The sequence below is a fragment of the Neopelma chrysocephalum genome, unplaced genomic scaffold (genome assembly GCF_003984885.1).
Source record: "Neopelma chrysocephalum unplaced genomic scaffold, ASM398488v2 Primary Assembly neopelma1_26, whole genome shotgun sequence".
Lineage (NCBI taxonomy): Eukaryota > Metazoa > Chordata > Aves > Passeriformes > Pipridae > Neopelma > Neopelma chrysocephalum.
In genome coordinates, this window is record NW_020897695.1 from 11,188,971 (window position 1) to 11,210,548 (window position 21,578).

At 37.1% G+C, this 21,578-nt stretch overlaps 1 protein-coding gene across 2 annotated transcripts in view; it reads right to left on the reverse strand.

Annotated features, from left to right (window-relative positions):
* Nucleotides 1-21,578, reverse strand: part of CPNE4 (copine 4) — a 232,144-nt gene that overhangs the window by 33,783 nt on the left and 176,783 nt on the right. For both annotated transcript variants that reach the window (XM_027675534.1, XM_027675533.1), the window contains exons 8-11: nt 20,012-20,110; nt 11,346-11,432; nt 10,710-10,769; nt 5,266-5,399 (exon numbers count right to left, since the gene is read on the reverse strand). In XM_027675534.1, coding sequence (XP_027531335.1) covers nt 5,266-5,399; nt 10,710-10,769; nt 11,346-11,432; nt 20,012-20,110 — 380 coding nt within the window. The remainder of the gene's footprint in view (nt 1-5,265; nt 5,400-10,709; nt 10,770-11,345; nt 11,433-20,011; nt 20,111-21,578) is intronic.

Consider the following 21,578-nt stretch of genomic DNA (forward strand, 5'->3'; position numbering starts at 1 on the left):
ATTTCTGCCCTTTGCAGGAATAATGTACTCTTTGCTCATTAGTGGCCTTTGGGGAGGTTGCTAGTCAAGTGTGTTTTACACAAGCAGTTTATTTGCTAACATATGATCTCAGTGTGAATGTCAGTTTCAAGGAGCTACTTGAGGAGTTAGAGTTAAGGAGGTTATTTGCCTAAATGAAAAAAGTATCAGGAAACAGAATTTATCTTCCATGTGTTTCAAGGGCTCTTGAAACTGAAGAAAAATCTACAGTACCTTTAAGAGTGAATAAAAAAACATAAGAATTTAAAATAATTAAGAACTAACTTTTGAAATAGATTTTGAATACAAATAAGATGAAGACCAATTCTATTACATGAGTTTACAAAACTATGTGGCCAAACATACGGAATCACGAGTTGAGTGCTTAGATCAGAACGGGGATGGCCTATCAAGAATGGGAAGTTCCACAATTAACTAATGCAGTAGATGCTTAAAAGCATTTGATAAAATACGTCTAACCTTTGTCTTTTTCAAAATATGAGTATTTATTTGACTACACAAAAGCTGATGCTCACATGTTTGTGAATGCTTTTTATTAATCCAATGAAGAACTCTAAATGTATGCACAAACATAAAACTACGTTTACAAAAAATCACTAAAATCATCCAGGTAAATGGGAGGCACTGAGCATTTGGGTGTGAGGTGAACAATTAACAAAAAAGTTCAAATTCAGTAAAACTCTTAATTCCATCCCAGTGCCATCTGTATTTTGCATAATTCCTCAGTATTTGCTTGAGTCAGACTTTATTCAATGGGATTAGATAATAAGCTCTAGCGTCTTGATGAATCGGAAGTTTTAATTCAAAGATAAATATTTAATGTAATATAATGAGATTCTTAATAAGCACAAGCAAAAGGAAAGCTACTAACTGCAGAAATCAGATTTCAAAGTCAGGAGCAGATTTGCAAGTCCTGCCATGGGCTTCACCCACAATATCATCATTAAAACCTGTAATAATGTAAGATCATTTAGGAAGTATTTCAGCCTTTAGCATTGTGTACATGTAAAGCATTTATCCTTACAAACAAGCTATTTACAGTCCCACTCCAGACTTTTTTCCTTTGACGGAAACAGTAATCACTACAGAATGAAAGATGAGCTACACTCATGGCTAGTTGCTTGTATTCCAGCACTGGTAAAACAAATCATTAAGATCAAAGGACCAGCCATTTCAATAAACTGTGCACTGTTGTTATTGTGACATATGGCTTTGTTCTGCCAGAGGGAAGGTATAAAACAGCACAAAAGAGAAATCAATTTTTTTTACTCAATGGTTCAGTGTTAACAACAAATATTATATAAGTATATATAATTCCTATATGTTATATGCATATTAATACACATTGGAACTCTAGTTGTATATACAAAGAGGTAGGTCAGGTCCTGACTTGCAGTCAGAACATGGCCAGACCTTATGCTGGGACACAGGGGAAAGTAAGTGCTCCCTGACTCCCCAGTTTATTCATAGGCTTCTCTGGCTTACAAAACGGTGTTGTTGTTCCATGCTAAGCAGGGGACCATTTTATGATTCAAATGAAAAGTATGTGGGGAAGAGCTGCCATGGAGAACGGGATACATTCAAATTTATTATTATGTAACTTGGAGAGTTTCATGTCTGTTATAAGCTTTTGGTCACAGTTCTTTTATTTCAACTGATGAATGAGTTTGCTTTTCCTCATATCTAGGTATTCAACCAGTAAAGATGCATGTCATCTACCTTTTGAAAACAGCATTCTCTTGAAGGGGCCTTCACCAGGCTCCAAAACAAATGGCCAAAACCATTGTTCAGAGCTGTAGAAGGTTAGAAGCTCCAAGCCAGCAGAAAGAGTTAGATGTAACCTCATCTGCCTTAAGTACACTTGCTAACTCATTGTTCAAAACATGTAGAGGGAATATATGCATATTTAGTAGTGATCAACTGATTTTTCAGGATCCTGGCTAAGCTGATATTCCTGGTCACCAGAAGTCATTTGATTTGACTTCTGATCCAGAGAACTCAATACAGAAATTACCAAGGTAAAAAATAAATATGAAATGGCCCTTTAAACATTAAACACTTCAGTGCCCCATGATTTTCATAATTTTCACCTGTTTCTCTATGCTAGAAAACGGTGGAGTAGACTTGCACAATTTGAAGGTAAAATTATACCAGTGATATAATTTTTAATATAAAAGAAAGCTTCTGAAAATGTTTAAACAGAAACATGTATTTTTCACTTATTTTTTCATGAGGTCATGTTTAAACATTCATGAGTCATTTATCTTAAAATAGATTCTTCTTCATGGACCTGTCTGGTTATTTTACCAAATATTTTCAATAAGTTTTTAATGTGTTTTCCCCTTTCCAGTATTTCTAACTACATGTTAGAACCTAATTTCTTAAAACTAATGAACGTTTCTCCTTCCATTATGATCCCTTGCTGCTGTTGCTTAGCCACTGATTATATCACCTAGACACTTTATCTTCTCTTTTATGAAAAATGTTGTTATAACCTGAAACAATTCCACCATATAGATAAAGTATTAAGTATTTTGTGCGAGTGAACAGCTCTTCCATTTCCCATACCATTATCAGATTGGCCTATTCCTATAGGACTGCAGCATTTCTACAGTCAGGATATAATCAGCGTCTCTTTCTCATTCTCTAAATATTGCTGATAAAAGAATGAATCTTATTCCTTCACGCTTAGCTAGGCAAAACAGTGCTATTCATTTAACTGTTTCAGAATCTCTGAACCATACAGATAAACGGGCTTTTGGATGAGCAGGGTTTATTCCACTGTATCAAGGGATGTGAGGCAGCACTTAATTTGGAGCATTAATTACTTACAGATACATTATGTTGGGCTGATATGTACAGAAACATAAATTATGAGAAGGCTTGATGGACAGAACTAACTAGATTATATAAAGAAAAAATATGCATTTTGAGTACTGAGTCTTGAGTATTACTTGCCAATCCAATTCCTCCCAAAATACAAATAAATTGAATGTTTCTAATCAAAGAAGTACTTTAATTAATAACCGCAGGCCCCTTTTTATTTTTTTTTCAAATTTAAAAAAGCAGTCTTTTATAAGTAGCAAAAGTACTAAAGTATTTAACATTCTACAGCTGTGCAACTGGAATGCAAAAAGCATTACAAACAACAGGTTTTACTTCATTCAACTATTCTTTCATTTGATTCAAATATATTAATCCTGAGACCTAGTGAAAACCACTCCATTTTCCTTGGTTCAGATTGAAATCAGCCAGTTCCACCTATCTGAGATATTTGATGGGTACAAACTATAAAACTTCAGGTAAGAGCACTGCCATCTGTGTGGTCTTATATTTTAATCGTACTAAAGACATGCCACGTCATGCAACTGATGACACTCTGGCTCTAAACAGCCCTTAGATTAAACAAGTCCTTCTCTTTTCACCTCTGGCTGATCTTAATCTGGAAACAGAAATCCTGCTCCATTATTTGAAGCACAACTGGACTCACTGGAGCAGTTATGGATCTGTGCCACATTTCAGATTTTTACTGATATTTTTATACTTTTTTAATTGCATATACAAAAGATTTGTTTTGTAGGTCTTAAGGCTGCCACTCAACACTATGAAGTCCAATACAGAACTTGTAGATCATTTTTGTGAAGGTCTGCTCCTCTTAATTTCTTTCCTTGTTTTGAAAAATTTTAAGTTCTCATTTCCAATTTGCTGGATTCAAAATGTGCAAGTCCTTACCTGAAGTTTTGATCAGAAAGCACTATGTTGAATCAACTTGTCCATGGGAATATATTTATAGTGTCACAACTTAAGAACTTGTACAGGTCAAACACATGCCAGAAAGGTGACATTTCCCCAGGGAAAGAACTTCTGACTTTTGTTCAGCCCTAGTCCATAGCTCATACAACCTTAGTTGTCCTGATTAGCATCAATAGGCATTTTCTGCAGCACAATAGAACAGAATGATGCTGATGATTTCATTTAAAATATAACTGACTATTATTTCTTTTTTTACTGATTGAAATATATTGAGAGAAGAATCCTGATTTGGGGTTAATATTTCTGTATAGGAAGGACTGTGCCACTTAACTATTAACTAAAAAATACACCTTAAGTGATAAAATAAAAAATTCTGTGTGAATAAACTAGCCCGTTTTATTCCTTTCTCTTTTTTGAAGTATATTAATCTCTGAATTATTGCTAATAATTACTAAATTCCTGGATAGTTACTGGGGAATTATCAGCTCACAATAAAATATTAATTTCCTCAGACTTATTGACTAAGTTTGACCATCAAATTCTTACAGAAATTGTATCAGGATAGTATTTTCCTTATTATTCTTTGAGAAGACATCTCATTACCATGCAAATGGAAGTGCCTTTGAGCAGACTAATTAGTATATGTGACATGTAACACGCAAACCAAAGACTGAAGTCACTCCACAATTTATACAGAAAGCATAACTGAAATTTGACTGCAAATATCATTGTTTTCTTGCGATTTGGTATTTACATATAGCAAGGTGGGGGGTGGATATCTATTACATGTGCAGAGATTAGAAAGAATAGTTGTGTAAGATACTATGCCTCACCACCAGAGAAAGAACATTTAAGGAAATGCACTTGGTAACTAGACTAATAATGGGCAATTAATTTGATAGAAGCAGGCAGCCTATTTGAAAGCAACAGAAGTATATAATGTAATCAAAGTATATTTGGTCCAATTCCCTGCATTTGTTTATTTATTTAAAGGCATGTTTTGTACACACATTATCACTACCTTTTAATATTTATTTTAGAAGAGAGTGTAATATTCAACAGGCCAGGAGAACACTGAAAAAGATCATGTGCTTACTTCTAAGAACAGACATGGTCTGTAAGCAGTTTAGGCTACCAGCATTTGTGACACAGGCTTCAAGTTGTTAAACTTGAACACACAGACACAGAAAAATCCACTCCAATATGTAGTTTTAGCATATGAATACAAACCTGAACCTTAACACACAAATCAGCCAAACTGCCAAGAACTGTGCCTTTCTTTATCATGAAGCTAATCTAAACCCACTGTCACTCTCAAAAGCAGGTTAAGCTAGACTAATCTTTCTGATGTGCAGTCATTCTTCTTAAGTGCCTAAACATGGAGCTTCTGCAGCCAGCCACAAGGCAGTCATTGATTTCACACTGTGAAAACACTTTCTAAAGACAACTCTGTAATCAAATGTGGTTATTTACCTGTCATAGTCTTGGCAAATCTCCCCAACAGCTACCAATGCTTTCAAATACTCATTGGGTTGATAGGGGTGGATGTAGTGCAGTGAGCAGCTGTTTCTAGGATCACCATTTGATGCAGTGAAATCTATAGCTACCTGGAAAAGAAGAAAAGTCAGTGTCTTGCAAAGCTCTTCTGAGCATATCCACATCGACCACATATCTTCACCAGAAACAGTTTGCCGTAGAGTCTGCAGCCTTAAAGCAAAGGTCATTTTACAGTGTACTTAATCAAATTTGCTGTAGGATAGTACTGATAAATATATTTAGAAGCAAATGACAGTTTATAAAATAAGAGCTAATAAAACTAAAATGGTATTATTAGAAAAAAAATCGCCTGCATTGTTATTCTATGAGGGAAAATATTTTCTAATACAAATGAATCAAATTAACTATCTCTAGGTTCTCATACTTAATTAAATTATTCCAGCTAAGGTGATGTTCAGTACATAAAAGCTTTGCAGCAAACACGTCCCTAGAGAGTTAATAGTCCTACTAAAACTATAAATTAAAACTACAATTAGGGGCATTTCTTAGCTATTTTAATCCTTACTGTGGCTGTAGTAGTAGATATTGCCTGTCTGATATTTTTTGTCTTCAAAACATCTAAGCATTAAATAATTAACCCAATTTCACAGTTGATAGCAAGCTTAAATGTGAGCTGCAGTGTAAAAACAAAGCTTGAATCCTACACAGATTTTTTTTGTTGTATGAAAAAGCTTAGAGAAGATTGTGGGAAGCAGTCAATGCAAAAGCAAATATTAATGAATCCTCTTAAAATTAATTTCTCCCTTTTAAAATGCTGTTTATACTTCTCACTGAAGATGTACTCTGGCATGCATTTTCCTGTGATATGACTGTCATGGATCAGAAAGTCCTCTGCTGAATTTGTGATGCTGCTTTATAGGAATTCCTAAAAGGAGCAATAAGAATCCTAAAGTGTTTCATAGAGGGAACAAATTTACAAAATTTCAAAATTTCCTTGTGATTTTTTCCAATAACCTATTCCTCTAAAAAACCCATTACACCTGAATATTCAATAGACAAAGGCACAGAGTTCAGTTTTCAGTTTTACAGTGCAGCTGAAAGGTAAGAAAGGGTCTTGCTGAAGCCTGCAAAAAGAACTCTGAAGGCCCAGCTTGCCTTTGCAAATGTGCAGCATCCCCAGCTGTAGCCTCTGCTTGGCACAGGGAACACTATTTTGTGCAGCTCTAAAATGAAAATGAAACATGATATTTTCATGCTCCCTCAAAAAAATTACACAGTCCTCCTGAAACTTACTTTTGTAGCTAAAAAGTAAAAGGGAAATATCATAGTAGGTCAACAAAACATGGTTTTCCCCCACTGTTTCTGATTTTCCACCTCTATCTCTGAAGAAACTGGCCTCTAGTTAGCTTGGAAATCCCTTTGTTGCCTTGATCAACTATCAACTCCCAGCACCTCAGCACATTCAGTCGGGAGAGATGAGCTTTTCGGCTTGCAAATAAAGTAATCTTTCACCACTGCTTCCTACTCACTATTCACTCCCTGAGGCACTGACATTGTTTTCCATAGAGATTTTTTTCCAGAATTTTAGCTTGATTTAACTTGAATAAATCAATGGGAAACCTCTCACACCTGCACTTGTAAGTGTACATAACTAAGAAACACTACGTGTACGTAACTGAGGAAGAAAGAGATACTAGTGGTTTGTGAAACCTAAGGTAAATCCAGGGATGCTTGTATGGACTAGCTTAATTTTGGGATACTTATTTGTTAAAAATCTTACTCAAGGTATGCACATTTTCTTAAAAATATGTATATTTTTTCTAATACTAATTCCACCTCAAATTTGATTATAGAAGGTGCAAAAATGTCACTGTATGATAGAGAAACAAAGGGTGTTCCTGTAAAGTTGTTTAAAGTATGTGTTTTTACTGATAATCTCGAAATGCTAAAACATATTAACAAGACTTGAGTGATACAGCAAACAAAACCGGACAAGTCTTCCTTCGTGGCTGTTAGCCATGGCTAAATGCTTTGGAAATGAAAAGAAGAGCACAGTGTAGGAATTGGGAGTGGGTTTCATGAGCTTGGAAAAAAGCGTGTGGCTAGTGTTTGGGAAAGAAAAAACACTTCCTAGAACAAGCTTCCTTTTGGAAATGGTCATTGCAGTAGAGGTCTGCTGATAAGTAAAAAAAATTCCTAATTTCCTGTGATGAAGCATTTATGAATGTTTGTACTTGGATGCAGTGTGCTTGAATTTGATCCAACTCTCTGACTCCCAAGGGGAGGACTTATAAGAAAGATGACTGCTGCTGTAACTTGCCACAGTTCCAAAATAATAACACAGAGCTCTGCTCTTTTAGCATTACCCAACAGTACCAAGGTCTTGTGTAAATACACAGGATAAGGATTTGTAAAAATAAGTTAACATATCGCAGAAGTTATGTTAATCTTACAACTGAACTTATCTTTTGGGCAGCAAAGTAGGAATCTTTCTTATAGTGTGTACATTTGATTTTTATCATTGTATCTTTAATGTATCAGTTCCAATGTATCAGTCATCTTCCACAGCTAAATAAGAGCATAACTGGGGGGGTTTTCCCTCAGTCTTGTAAAAGGGTGATTTTCATTACACTGAAAACATCCCACATAGCTGGGACCTCCTGCTAGATCTATCAGCAACAAATCAGCCTGCCCAGTACCTTGACCTGCCCGATACAGCATCTGTCCAATCTATCTTTCTATTACAGTTCCTTTTATGCATGTTACACATCCTTTCTGCTGTATTTCCCAAAGTGATGAAAATGTCTTCTGACTACAGACCCATTTGCACTGCCAGCTTCTGAACATTTTTTCTGCAGTGGGGAACACTGTCTGATAAGAGATACAACGTTTGGCAATAACTAGGGCATAAAAATAGAGGACTGGAATCAGCACTATTGATCTCTATAGATAAAAGCTTCTTAATAACTGGTTTTAAAGCAAACGAAAAGTTTACTTTCGTTTTTCAGAGACATTCTTGCTAACTACAAACCATGTTCCTACAACAGATGTACAAAGTATCCGAAGAACACACAGCATGATGTTACCAAAGCTTTCATTATTGCCTTAAATTAGCAGGTACATCATACTACAGCTTTTTATTATCAAATGTGTGCTTAGCATCCCAGTTTCCCTCCCTCAACAAGTGCCCTTTCAAATCGCAGTTGTATCATACTGCCTGCACACAGTATGAGCTCAACAGAAATGTCATTTTATTAAGACAATGACAACAATACATGTACCAGGAGAGTTTCAAACAATCCCCGTTCCATTCTTGTTAAAACAAAAAAATGGAAATCTGTAAAGTAAAAGGAATAGGCCTCCTCTATTTCAGTGGCCTGAATTAATCAGATTAGGGCTATGTGAAAAGGAGATTATATGATGTGTGCAGAAAGCAAGGGAGCAGGGAATATCTCCCCTGTAGGCTGCACCCTTTTGCTTCAGTGACTACGGGAGAGCCTCTGATACATTTCTGGAAACAGCAACAGATCTCATAACCAGTCATTTCTGACTGGTGCAGTCATGCTGAGGACTGGCACAGGAGGAAGGAAAATATGCAGAGAGTCAGCTTGTGATGATCTTTAGGTAGAACCACTTGGTTATGCATGTAGAGATCTATAGGCACAGAGACATCACAATGGCTTCCCCTGAGTCTGTATAAGTTGAAAATTGATAGTGGTCAGTTTACACAAGACAGTAGCTGGTGGATTTATCATTGAGGGCAATAGTAATTCAGGGATCTCTGTGGTTCACGGTATAATGAATCTTTCATGTTTCCTTTATGCCCTCACGGCCCACCTTTGCAGATGAGTTTACCTAAGTTTCCTATTACCAATTGTTTTGTTTCATTTCAGTAAAATGAAATACAGTAAAATATAGTTGAAGCAATACTATCCACTTTAACCCATTTATGCCACCACTTTTAAACTCGTGGTTCACAGCCTACTAATAGGAAACCTGTGACAAGCAAATAAAAGGTAAGCAAATTGCCACAACCCTCCGGTGCACTAAGAACTTGCTCTTCCATTGGAAAACACTTAGAAGGAATCAAAAAGAGTTTAAAAAGTACAGCTGTAACTTAATATGTAAATCCCTAGACACTTTCTAATGGTTGAAGTGCTCCTGGCTTGAGCTAGAATTGTAGGAAATGCATGTTATATCTTTGCATGTGCCTAAGTACATGTTCTGATTAGAAAAGGCTTTCAAATATTACTTGAAGACATAAATGTCTTTCTGCTAATGACCTTGAACACATTTGATGATTGAGTTCTTCCAGTCATATTTTTAGGGAGGAAATGCCAGGAAAGACAAATTAAAGAGGTTTCCAGGGACTGGTAAGTTTCAGATTTGGAGGAGAAATATGCATTGCAGGCATGTGGGGATAAAAGAAGAAGTAGCTGGGTAAGGCAGGGAGGTAATTACACAGGATGCTTGAAAGAACACAACTAGAAAGATCTTTGTGCACTACAGTAAGTATTTCCTTCAAAACCGGAGACAAGGTCCTCAGTTCTGAGTGTTATCCAATGAGTCTGTGATATGTACAGGCAAAGTGCATGTTTTACACCTCAGAAAGCTGACCTGTAAGCAAGAAGACAATCCACTACAATATTTTTCCAAATCTTTTTGGAAAATGAAGACTTGTCTGGAAAAAGTGAAATAGAACATTTTAGGAGTATCCGATGTCTGATACTTCATATGTGGTAGCAGAAACAAGGCAGAGTGCTACAGGAAAATGAAAGATCTCCAGAAGAAGATAACTTTGCTGCAATAGACTTTAGCCCTGTAGCTGATATGAATTGGAAGTCACATAAACCAGACTGCAACTCAGCCACAATCTGTATTCCTATGCTATGAGAAATACTGATATATTATATTATATTAATTATATTTGTTATATTCAAAATTAAAAAATAATTCAAAAATCAAACCACACAGCAGTAAATGTTTCTCAAAATTATTAATTGGAAATGCAAATTATTGTAATTCTGTTTATGAAGAGCTCTGCAAATCATTTTATCCTGTTTCTTGAACTCAACAGCTTCTGATTTGCTCTAAATTACTACTGTGTCCCCCTGTAGTGCCATCTTACTGTTGGTAGCTATGGCTGAGGTATGAAACACCAGGATTCACCCAAGGCTGACAGAGAGAGGCCCCTGGCTGGACTGTCTCTCTCCGTGTATGGCATCATTTGAGGGAAAACAATTTGCTTTAATGGAGGACTAATTCTGGAAGGGAAGACTGGCCCTTAATACATTCTGCAAGAAGACCTTAATAACTTACTAAGGACTGGCATGTAAGAATCATTTCTCTGTGAAAGTAATGAAGTTGTATCTACGGGGATTCCGTTTCTTTAAAAGAAATTAGAGAAGTAAGACACTTACTGTAAACTGTATTTGGCAGCCTCCCATGATATAATCTAAGAAAGAATGCATCTTGTGGATCTGCAGAGAAGAAAGCAAGACATTCAACTTAGCTGTGTACTAATAAAACATCAGAGAGCTGCCTGAAAAAACAATAAATTGGAAGGATAAGGGGGACCACCTGAAAAATAAGTTAAAGGAAGAAATCATTAGACATAGTTTGAGATAGAAACAAAAATATAAACAGAGAAAATATTAAAATTCTAAAAAAAGGAAAATTTACATCAAAAGTAGAACCTTCTTTTCAGTAGGAATTCAGTGGAAATTTTGCTGTTGATTTAGGAGGAACAAAAGCAATTTTGTAGAAATGATAGAAGGACTAAAAGGGAAACACACAAAGTTGGCAAGTCTTTAGGGTAGGAGTTTAGTACTGCCTTCTCCGTTGCACAACAGCAGGGATAGGACAAGAGACAGGAGAGCTGGGGACAGTCAGCTTACTTTTGAGATTCAAGTCCTTGTTTTTACTTTTTGTAAGGGATCAGTTTCCACTGTTATCCTACAGGCATTTCCACTTTGTTTTCTTGTTTCCAACCACCATTAAAGTATATCACTGAGAGCTTAGTACAGAAACAGCCAAAGAGTAAAACATATATTTACCTTGCACTGGTTAAGGATGACAATGCCTGAGTTCTTGTAATTCTTCTTCTTTGCTTTGTACTTGGGGTTAATGCATTCCCATTGTACCTGTGAAAAATAGTAGTCACTCTTTGAAGGAAAATTCATGTACAAATTGAAATAATTAACAAAAATTGCACTGTCTGATTTCCACAGTTGACTAAATCATAACAAATAATGGTACACAGAAAGGAAGAAATGAAAACTATTAACTACGCAGAGAATGATCCTAATAGAAAAATGCCCAGGGCAAATATCAGTCTTTCCACATATACAGGTAGACACGGCACTAAAAAAAGATACACAGATTCATTTGTTGTCATCTTCCAGTCTTGTAGGTTCAGGTGTTACATAAGCAAGATTGACGATCTTTTGAGATCATTTAAGAGGAGAAAAAAAGAGGAAACTTAACACTAAGTGAAAATACTGGAGGGAGCAACCTGATGCATTGTATCAACTACAAAACTGCTGGCACAGTAACACTGGGGTTTTATATTAAACTCAAGACTGGAGAAATTCGGATCAGTGGTTTGTCTCGCTTTCTCTTGCAAGAGAGCAACAGTTTCTCCTATAAGTCTGACAGCAAAATAAAAAGTTAAGAAAACCACTAAAAATTGCACAAAGATGCAGATAACTAATTACTGATACATTTGAAAATTATCCCTAAGAATATAATAAAAACTCTTTCTGAAAATTTTCTCATGGTTTTATTTACAAATAGTCAGTTTTACAGCAAAATAGTCCTACCTTGTTACTGAAATACATTGTCTTGTTCTCATGATGACATCTCTCAGGTTCTTAATAATTTCCATTTCACATGTTCTGCCTTCCTCTGGTTTCAGGTAGATTGATTAGGTTCAAGCTTTCAGACCCTCATCTTTAGTATCTACAATATTATTCATGCCTCTTACTGCAGGAGTAAAATGTACATTTGCACATGCAAGTATCCATTGGCATTTGTACATACAGATTTTTATCTGTAAAGTGTTACTAAATATGGTCAATAGCATGACTATTTTTTTCAGAGAGGTGTTTTTAAGTGTGGGGAGTAAACGTGATGCTGGGTAACATAAAGAACAGAACTCCAAAAGGAACCAGGATGACCGATTATCTAACAATCTCTATTATGACATTTTGAAATGAAACATATATATGTCTTAAGTGTTACAATGTTTTTCCTATAATGAAAACCTTCTTAAGTGTTACAATACCTTGTCTATAATGAAGTTCATGTGATATATCTTAGCAAAGTGTTTGAGCATGTAAAACTATTTTTACCTTATGAACAACCACAGCTATTTCACTGAGCTTCAAACCATTGCCTAACAGTAATTATTTGGATATCTCTGAAGTATTTCAGACTTAGAGATTTTGTCAAACATCAAAAAAGGAAAGGCAAAATATATGGCTTTGGAGCAATATGAGACCATTTCTGCACAGGGGAGGAGGAGTATTTTCATCACTGTGAACTGGAGACAGGTGACAGAGTGAAGAATGGGAAAGACAAAAAAACTGTTCCAACTGCAGGAAGCACATCTGCTTGCTCTCCCAGCTCAATTATTTGCTTTGTGAAACAAATTTTCCAACTGAGAAGACAGGCAGACACAGGGCCCCCATATTCAGGGGAAATCCTCCATAAATACTTTTCCTCTACTCAAGAGAAGCAGTCAGGCTTAAGAAATAAAAGCCCTTCTCTCCAAAGAAAGAGAGTACTCTGTGACACAGCACCAGAGTGCAATAAGCTCATATTTAGGAAAGCAATCTGACAGCAAGGCAGAAGCATTGCCCACTCGCATCTTGATATGTTCCTGTCTGGCAAAATGGTTTAACACTCATTTGCCTCCACACTTACTGGAAGCATTCCTATAGAGAAATTGTGCTGTCTGTAAATCATAAATAAACTGTAATATATCAAATAGAAAATAAAAGCAGGAGACGGGATTTGTGTTCCTCCCTTTGATACTGAAATACACTGGAGAGATCTCGTTGCTTTCCCCTGAACATCCAAGGTGCACCTCCTTAATTTTAGCATCCTCCAACATGAATGCTTGTTTAAACAAGGCCTGACCTATATGAAACCATATACTATGCACATAATTTCTCTCATTGGGAAAAGGATTATTTAAGCCTGGAAAACATTATGTTTGTGGCAGGGGTATATGGACAAAGTATACAATACCTAAGGACCAAAGTGGCACAAAACATTACTTCAGGGGAAAAAAAATCTGTGCCTGTGTCCAACCTCTCAAGTTCCCTCTGCTAACTGTAAAATGCAATTATGAATGTTCCCCTACCTTTCAATGCATTTTGAGACATATGGATAACAATTCTGAGCAACTATCTAAAGCTCATTAAAATATTCTATGTGCAAGTCACTAACATCATTGACTGATAATAAAGCAAAGGTAAGAACAGATTGGAAAACTTATAGAAAGTAGGAAAATAGAAAGAAAACAATTTTGCATCTATTAAATCTGTTGATGATCGTATAAAGAAGGGAAAATAATAGGAGAGGAGGGAGAAGACATTTCCCCGTTCATAGGCTTAAGAAAGCCAATAAGACTGTATTACATAAAACTCAATCTTCACTTACCCACCAAGATCCAATTCTGACCTTGGTAATTCACACAGTTCAAGCTAAAGATGTCACAAGCATCATTTGAAGGAAATTCCCTATACAGGTCTTATTATATCTCCAGCTTTTCTAATGAGAACAGAGTTCAGAATACAGCTCTAAGCAGGTAAGTAATATCGAGAAACAATTCTCAAATGTTTTGCTTGCACTGTGGGGCCAACCTCAATTTCCAGTCTGTTCCTACATTCCCAGTATTGATTTGGTATCTGACATTGTTTTTTATCGATTCATTTTTGCTCTTAAATTAAGTTTTCAGTTGAGAGGAAACTAATGCAAGAGTCTGCAATCTGACACTAATGGTAAACATTGTGAGGTTTGGATTCGTCATTCTAAAAGTCACTTAGCATTTCCTCCAAATGCCTGACAGCTCTGGGCTATGCAAGCTCTTTCCCTGTCAAACAGTGAATCAGAAACAGAAAGCAACCTGGTTTTGACCTATCTCTTGTTAATTTAAGTAATGGTGCAAATGTTGGTAATGAAATCCCAAGACTATACTGTATTGGTGTTTCTTTTATACCCTGAAAGTTAAACCACTATGGGGAGAATTTCTGAATATAAAACAAACTCCATTCAGCTATTCTTCAGAGTCAGTAAACTAATGCTGATACTTGGAAGGTCCTAATCCTCTTGTGGCTGTGATGATGAGCACAGATCCCTCAATGGGAGATGTTACTCTCTGCAGTGAAGGATGCTGCCTTTCTAAACATCCTTACTCCTTCTCTTACCAAACCTTCAGAAGAGAAAGAGTTGCAAACAGTGCAAGCACCCATGTCACACACCAGCAAAGGGAAGTGGAGGTGACTAAATGAAGGCAAAAAAACCTCCAAAATTTGGCCACTATGTGTCCACCAATAGCACAAACTATTCAGAGAAATGACTGAGAGTGTCAGGAGAATTTCATGTACCCTAAGGCAAGAAAAATGACAGAGAACAGTTGCTTTCTCTGGGACACTGTGCTTGTACTGCACACTTGGACACTGGGTAGTCAGTCCTATGAGGAAAGGGCTAGAAAGCTGTGGCAAAGCTTGGGTTAGCATTGGCATGCTCTCTTGCCTCCCCTGCAATTCTTTTGTTTCTCTCTTATTCCTTCCTGTATAGCTGCTGCAACAAATTGCATAGTTTGTAAATGACAAAGAAGGAACCACGGTCTAATGGACAGGACAAAAAACCCCAATCGATGGCAGGCAGTATTATATCTCTTTCTGATGCCTCAAGAAAAACAAGTCACTTTTAAGTGAACTGCATCTCCTCCTGCCTGAAAGACTAGTCCATTCCTGCCATCGCTCTAGGCAAGAGGAAAGTGTGGGTTTTCTTCCCTCTTTCTGTCCCAGAAATACATCCACCATGGGAGAAGAGCTGCTTTTAATCACTATCAGAGGTTTTCTCTGGAAACTTGCCCCTGGGGAATGAAGTGAAAATTAAAACATTTCCCCAGCCAAGGTCCCCATCCTCATCCGTGCTCCTGAGGCTGTACCATTGGTTGCCTCATCACAGGGATTTGGCAGGTGCCTGACATGGCTGCACCCTTCACTGAGGCCTCTGCTGCCCTGTCTGGGGCCAGCAGCAGCTGCTGATATTGCAGACAGCCCTGGGTGAACTTGGCTGTCTCCTGATAAAACTAGGCATGGCATTGTCTGTTGGTGTCACTAAATTCCTTGATCCATTACCAAAGGCTTAAAGGTCTCACAGTTCTCTGAAGAGCTACCTGACGCAAAGGCCCTGAGCGAGGGTCATAAGATAGTTACCTGGGCAAAGGGGGGAATCCAGTCCAGATCCTCTTGAGACACCATCCAATCTTGTGCACTTCAGCAGCTCTCCTCACCTTCCTAATAATACCCTGAACTTGCGGGAATGTCAGTGGATATGGTAAGTACAGCAAAATTTCTTCCTCCTCTTTCCTTCTGTGTGTGCATATGCACACGCATCCATTTTTTATGTAATGCAGGAACAGATTTTTCCCTTACATAACTCCCATGCTACATGGGAATCCAGGTGATTTCCCCCCCAAATCGCTCTGGCTTTATTGCCTCCATTAAAAAAAAAAAAGGTGACCTTTTTTCTCACTTTTTTTCTCCTTTTTTTCTCCTTTCAACTATGATAAGCTTTAATAGTATTTACATTTTTATAATCTCAATCTTTTTCTCTTCTTGTTCAAATATTTTTGATAGATTAATATTAGAACACCTTATAAAACTGTCACTGTACACACATTAAAATATATATATTATACATATATTTGGAAAAAATCCTAAGATACAATAAACTCAAAGTATTTATTAGTATTTAATTTAAAAATGTCACAGATAGGGACAGCAAGACTTACTCTTACTGGGCTTTCTTGTGTTAAGATTATGGTGAAAGAGTAAATAATGAATTTTGGAGCAGTGGAAAGTGTTAACAGAAGGTTTAGATATCATAGAATCATCAGGGTTGGAAAAGACCAGCACCACTAAGTTCACCACTAAACCCTCGTTCATGCAATGACTACTTCAGATGTGCCTTTGAACAAAAGGATGTCTTTGGCCAATTTTTATGGTTGTCAGTATGAAAATAGGCTAGGTGTCAGAATATAACAGTCTCTGACCAAAAGGTAATTTTTATGGAAGAGAAACACACACCAAGTTATTATCCTGAGCTTGTCCATGATCAGGAAGTCTTAAAACAGTGTGAACTGATTTCATCTGTCCCACCAACGAAAGACCAGCAAGTTTTCCCAGAATTCAGTCCTTTCAGTCACAGAGAAGCAACTGACACTCTGAAGGACTCATAATTCAAGATTTGTGAATCTTATCCAAACCCTGCCATATTTAGAAAAGAAGTTCATAAACTACTTATGCCAGCCCTGATCAAAAGAAGCGATCAACCATCCAGATAAGGACACACAGTCCTTCCTGCTCCCAGCACAAACTATGGTACTCCCACTCTTACTGCTTAACACATTTATGACAACTTGTGGTGCTGATACCAACCAATACAGACGCTGCTGATGGGCAGAGAGGGAGAGCTGTGTCATTGGTGTAACCTCCTTTAACACTGCACAGATTTACAGCTGATGCTTAAGGAAAGTTCCTGGATCCCCTGTCAGTGATGAACGTTCTATTCTCTTCAGTTGCCTGGGAAAGCGAAAAACCCTAGTTGGCAATGACTAGGGTGTTTGGATTATCTTTTGATTATCTTTTAACAGAACTACAGCAAAGTACTCTAGCTGGCTGTAAAGTCTACTGCATAAAAGAAAATATAACCAGAAGAAGTTTCACTGTGTCTCCTTAGCAACTCAAATAGGGACATCTGGCCTGGGGTCTGCTCTTTACACTGGCTTCCACAGCACCTGAGATGAAATTTCACATTTTGGCCCTCATCTTTGACACTCACTGTTGTGATGCTATGTGAAAGAGTGCTTAATGCCAGGGACTGAAGGATGTAGCTGGCAGTTTTATTCCTCTGACTGAAAGAAGTACTACCTGTAAAGCAATATCGTCTGGTCTCAGGCTATGAAAAGGTCTCTTCTAGGAACAAAGAACTATGTCTAACCTACCGATTTCCTCACCCATGTATAATTACATCTCTCTTATGTGGCCCTCCTTATCAGAAATACCTAGCAACACATCCACTTGAAGGCAAAAGACCTTCCTTCCCCTCTGTCATTCCCTCAAGGTTTGCTATAACCCCTTTATTCAAAGCAAACACTCCATTGCACGTGCTTTTTCTTTACGGAGACTAAAACTAAAGAAAAGAACTGACAAATGCTAATCACATTACTTAATGTCGCAGTAAGGTTGTTGACATAAACTATGTATGAAGATGTTTTTATGGGGTGCACAGATAATGGCATATATTGCCTTTAGCAGCAGTAGTTCTTTCTGTAGAACAGAGAAAAATGAGATAGGATGAGGGAGGGACAGAGAGATAGAGATAAGGGACAGGGAAATTTTTTCTGGATCCAGCCAAGTGACAAGGCTTCCAACATGAATGACCTCTCCTGTAAAACACATGATCACTATATTTTTTCGGTAGCATGTCATTTTCACCAGAATCTCCTCAAACTCCCTACTGCTAGTTCTTGGTTATTGTGCTATTAGTGCTCATCAAAGTCTGCTTTCATCAAGTGCAAGAGCCATCTAGCATGGACATGTATATTTTTGGGCCACTATCTATCAGCCACTTAAATGACTAATACTACCTTATCCACTAAATCTTGGTTTTATCTAGGATAGACTATAAAACAAGGATTAAGAAAGAGAAGAAGGGAAACTGATGCTCACATTGGTGGTAATTGTGTCCCATGAGAACTAGCTATAACAACAGCATCAAGTTTTGCAGTGCAAGAGCACAGAATAACTGCACAGTAACAACAGAATGAGAGGAACAAAAGAGAAATAATGGCACACCACCTTAGATGTGTGGAGGAAGATTGCAGTGTTGCAGGTGAAAGGCAACCTGCCAAATGGCAAATGGCAGGCCCTTAGCAAGACAAAGGTTCAAGAACTTAAAGCATAGTGTAACATTAAAACATTCCTAGGCAGCACTGCAGTGTCAACCTAGAACAAGAATTGACAAATGGCTGTACTAACTTCTTAGGCCTCTGAAAGAGTAATCATCCTTTTTGCTATCTGGGGATGAAAAAAACCCACTTTCTCCATCAGATTAAAGAATATATAGTTTATCCTTCGGAGCCAGTGCTGGCACTCTGGACTACAAGTCTTTTGTCTTGGCCAACAAGATGTCTCTTTGGGAAGGACCATTATGGTTTTTTGAAGACATTTACCTTGAAAATACACACCCTTTACCACTCTCACACAGTCCCTTCCTCAGTCATAGGTATTTCTATACAAAATCAGAGTGTTGTCATATCACTGGCCTAGTTAATGTTATTCATTCTGGGCTCTGTTTACCTCTTTATTTCCATTCAAATTCTGTTTGGTTAAAGTTTTGATCCTCTGACTTAATTTGAGAGAGCAAAGCAGGGTTTCATTTGCACTCAGGTTCTGTTCAGAAGTTATTTATAATGGAGTAATATATTACTGATATATATCAACAGTATTTTACACACATGAGCAACATTTGCCAAACTTTAGTGTGTTTTAAGAACTTCAAAAGAAAACATTGAAAAGAATGTTTCTTGATATTTCTTCCCAATAAAGGTTTATTGACCTATGGCATAGCTTGACTGCTTAGCATCTATCAAAGACCTTTTGACTCTGTGTTAGGTTTCTATTAACACATAAACAGAACCTTAATTTAATGCCCAAATAAAGCTTATTAGGTATTTGTGTCAGGTTTTGAGATCACTATGGAACAGTGAATACAAATTATCAGCAGATTCAATGTTTATATCTCCCCCTCAGAGAATTTATCAAAACTAACACCTTTAGAAGTAAGTAATAATAGAAAGTGACAATTTCTGAAATTAGATATGCCAAATCATTTATCATATTCAACAATTACCATAAACTTCAGTTTCAAAAGATCAAGCTGACATAAAGAAGTGAAATTATTAATAAGCTAACAATTTAATTTTCCCTTAGGACTGTAAATCATGAAATATTTAGGAAACCAATTAGTTTCAACATGAAGGGTTTAAGTTAAAGTTGGCAGAAATGAAGGCAGTACATGAGAAATGGAGAAAGATGGAGCATGACCCTCACCCAATAAAGGCCTTTGGGCCAGTAGAGAAAATCTTTGACTATCCAGACTGTTTTGCCACAGCAGCACAGCCGCTCATAGAAACAATGTGCTTGGGCTCAAAGGAAATAAATCTTAGTGGAAAAAAATGCCTATAGAATGGGGACTAGAAAAAGACCCTAAGTATTTCAGGCATGGAAATACAGGAAAGACTGCTTTTTTGCATTTTCAGATTATCCAGGTAACAATAAAACCTATGGGAGAGATCAACACAAAAATTAACTTCTGAGAGATGATTGAGGCAGTGTCTCCTGCACTATTACAAGACTGTCTGAGGAACACTGCTCTACAGAACTTACATATTGAGACTGCCAGAATGGTTTCCACTTACCTGTCTTCCTTCCATAGCTCCTCGCATTTCCTTGAAAGTTGAGCTAAATTCTCCAATGAAGTCATGCTTTCCATTGGAATCCCAGTCCCAAACTATGCACTGGGAAGACAAATAGTAGAGGAACAAAAAAGCACGTTTTTCTCCACACAGAAAAGATGTTTTATTGAAAAATACTACAAGAGAAATTATGATATATATTGGGTGAAGTGTTTTATCTAAAGAGAAATCACAAGACATATTAAAACCATATTCTTGTCCTGATCAAAATAAAATGACACGTGGAATCTCAACACAGATTGCTGTTGACAGTTGTGTGTTATGGAGCTGGCCTAACGAAAGCAAGTTCATGTATTTCAGAAAGAAAGGATTTCTTGTCTAGATCTTTTTGCTAGGTGTAAAAATACAGGATTATGTATATTTGCATGTTCATTGTCAAATGGTGTCCTGACTTACCTCATCGACGTACTTTAGAAATATAAATTATTGTAAAAAACCCTACTTGCTTTGGGCAAACAGTACTGTTCTCATTTTTACAGTCAGTGAAGGTGAGACAAGAGTTACAGAGATCATTTTCTGAAATGGCTTTGAAATTATACACATTAGTGTTTGGTGCCCATATCTTGGCTGTTTTCCAGGGTTGCTCAACAGTGACTATACAAACCAAACATCACTGATACTCTCTCCTAAATTCATGTATAAAGATGAATATCTCAATGAGTTTGAGCTATGAGAATTTTATTTTACAGATTTTGCTGAATACAATTAACCTAGCAAAGACTGAAGCAAATAGCAATAACTACAGGCTTTGTTAAATTATAATTTTAAAACTGGTCCAAAGACAACAAAGGGGCTCAGAACAAAATCCCAAATTCAACCTCATGTTCTCTCTAGATAAAGGTCACATAAGTTGCCTGAGTCAGGAGGCCTTTACTGAAAACATCCTACTAACAAAATATCTCTTTTTTTTTTTTTAAATAGAAATGCCTCAAAGCCATCTGCAGTGGCACATAAGGAGTGCACTGACATCTAGCTATCAGATGGCTTTGAGGGTAACTTTGACTCCCTTGTGTGATCCTGAGTCTTACAGATCTATGAGTGGGTGTGGGGTGAGAACTTGGCTGATAGGAGTAGTAGAGGAGCTCACTGCTGAGAAAGGCAGGAAATAAACAAAATTGGAGGTGGTAGGGCAGCAACAGTGGGATAGCAGGCTTAAACCCAGTGGGTTTTACCAGACTGCTTTGTCTCAATGAGGCTCAGAGCTTTCAACCCAGCACTGGTGGTCAGACAACACAAGAGGAAGAGCAAGATTTGCTCCTCAGACTCCTCAAGCCATTTCAAGTTTGCTTGGTCCAAAGGGGCCAAGGAAGGAAACTGAAATCATAAGATCTCAACTGGATTTTGAGTTTTAAATATTTCAAAAAAGGACTTTATTGAAACAGACTTCTCTGTCCACCAGCTGTGCTTTCTAACTAGCCCAAATAATCCAGTCAAAGCTGGTATGTAAGCACTATGGCCAATCCCTTTTGAGTGTAGGGAGAAAGACTGTGGAAAGCTTGAGACAGACAAA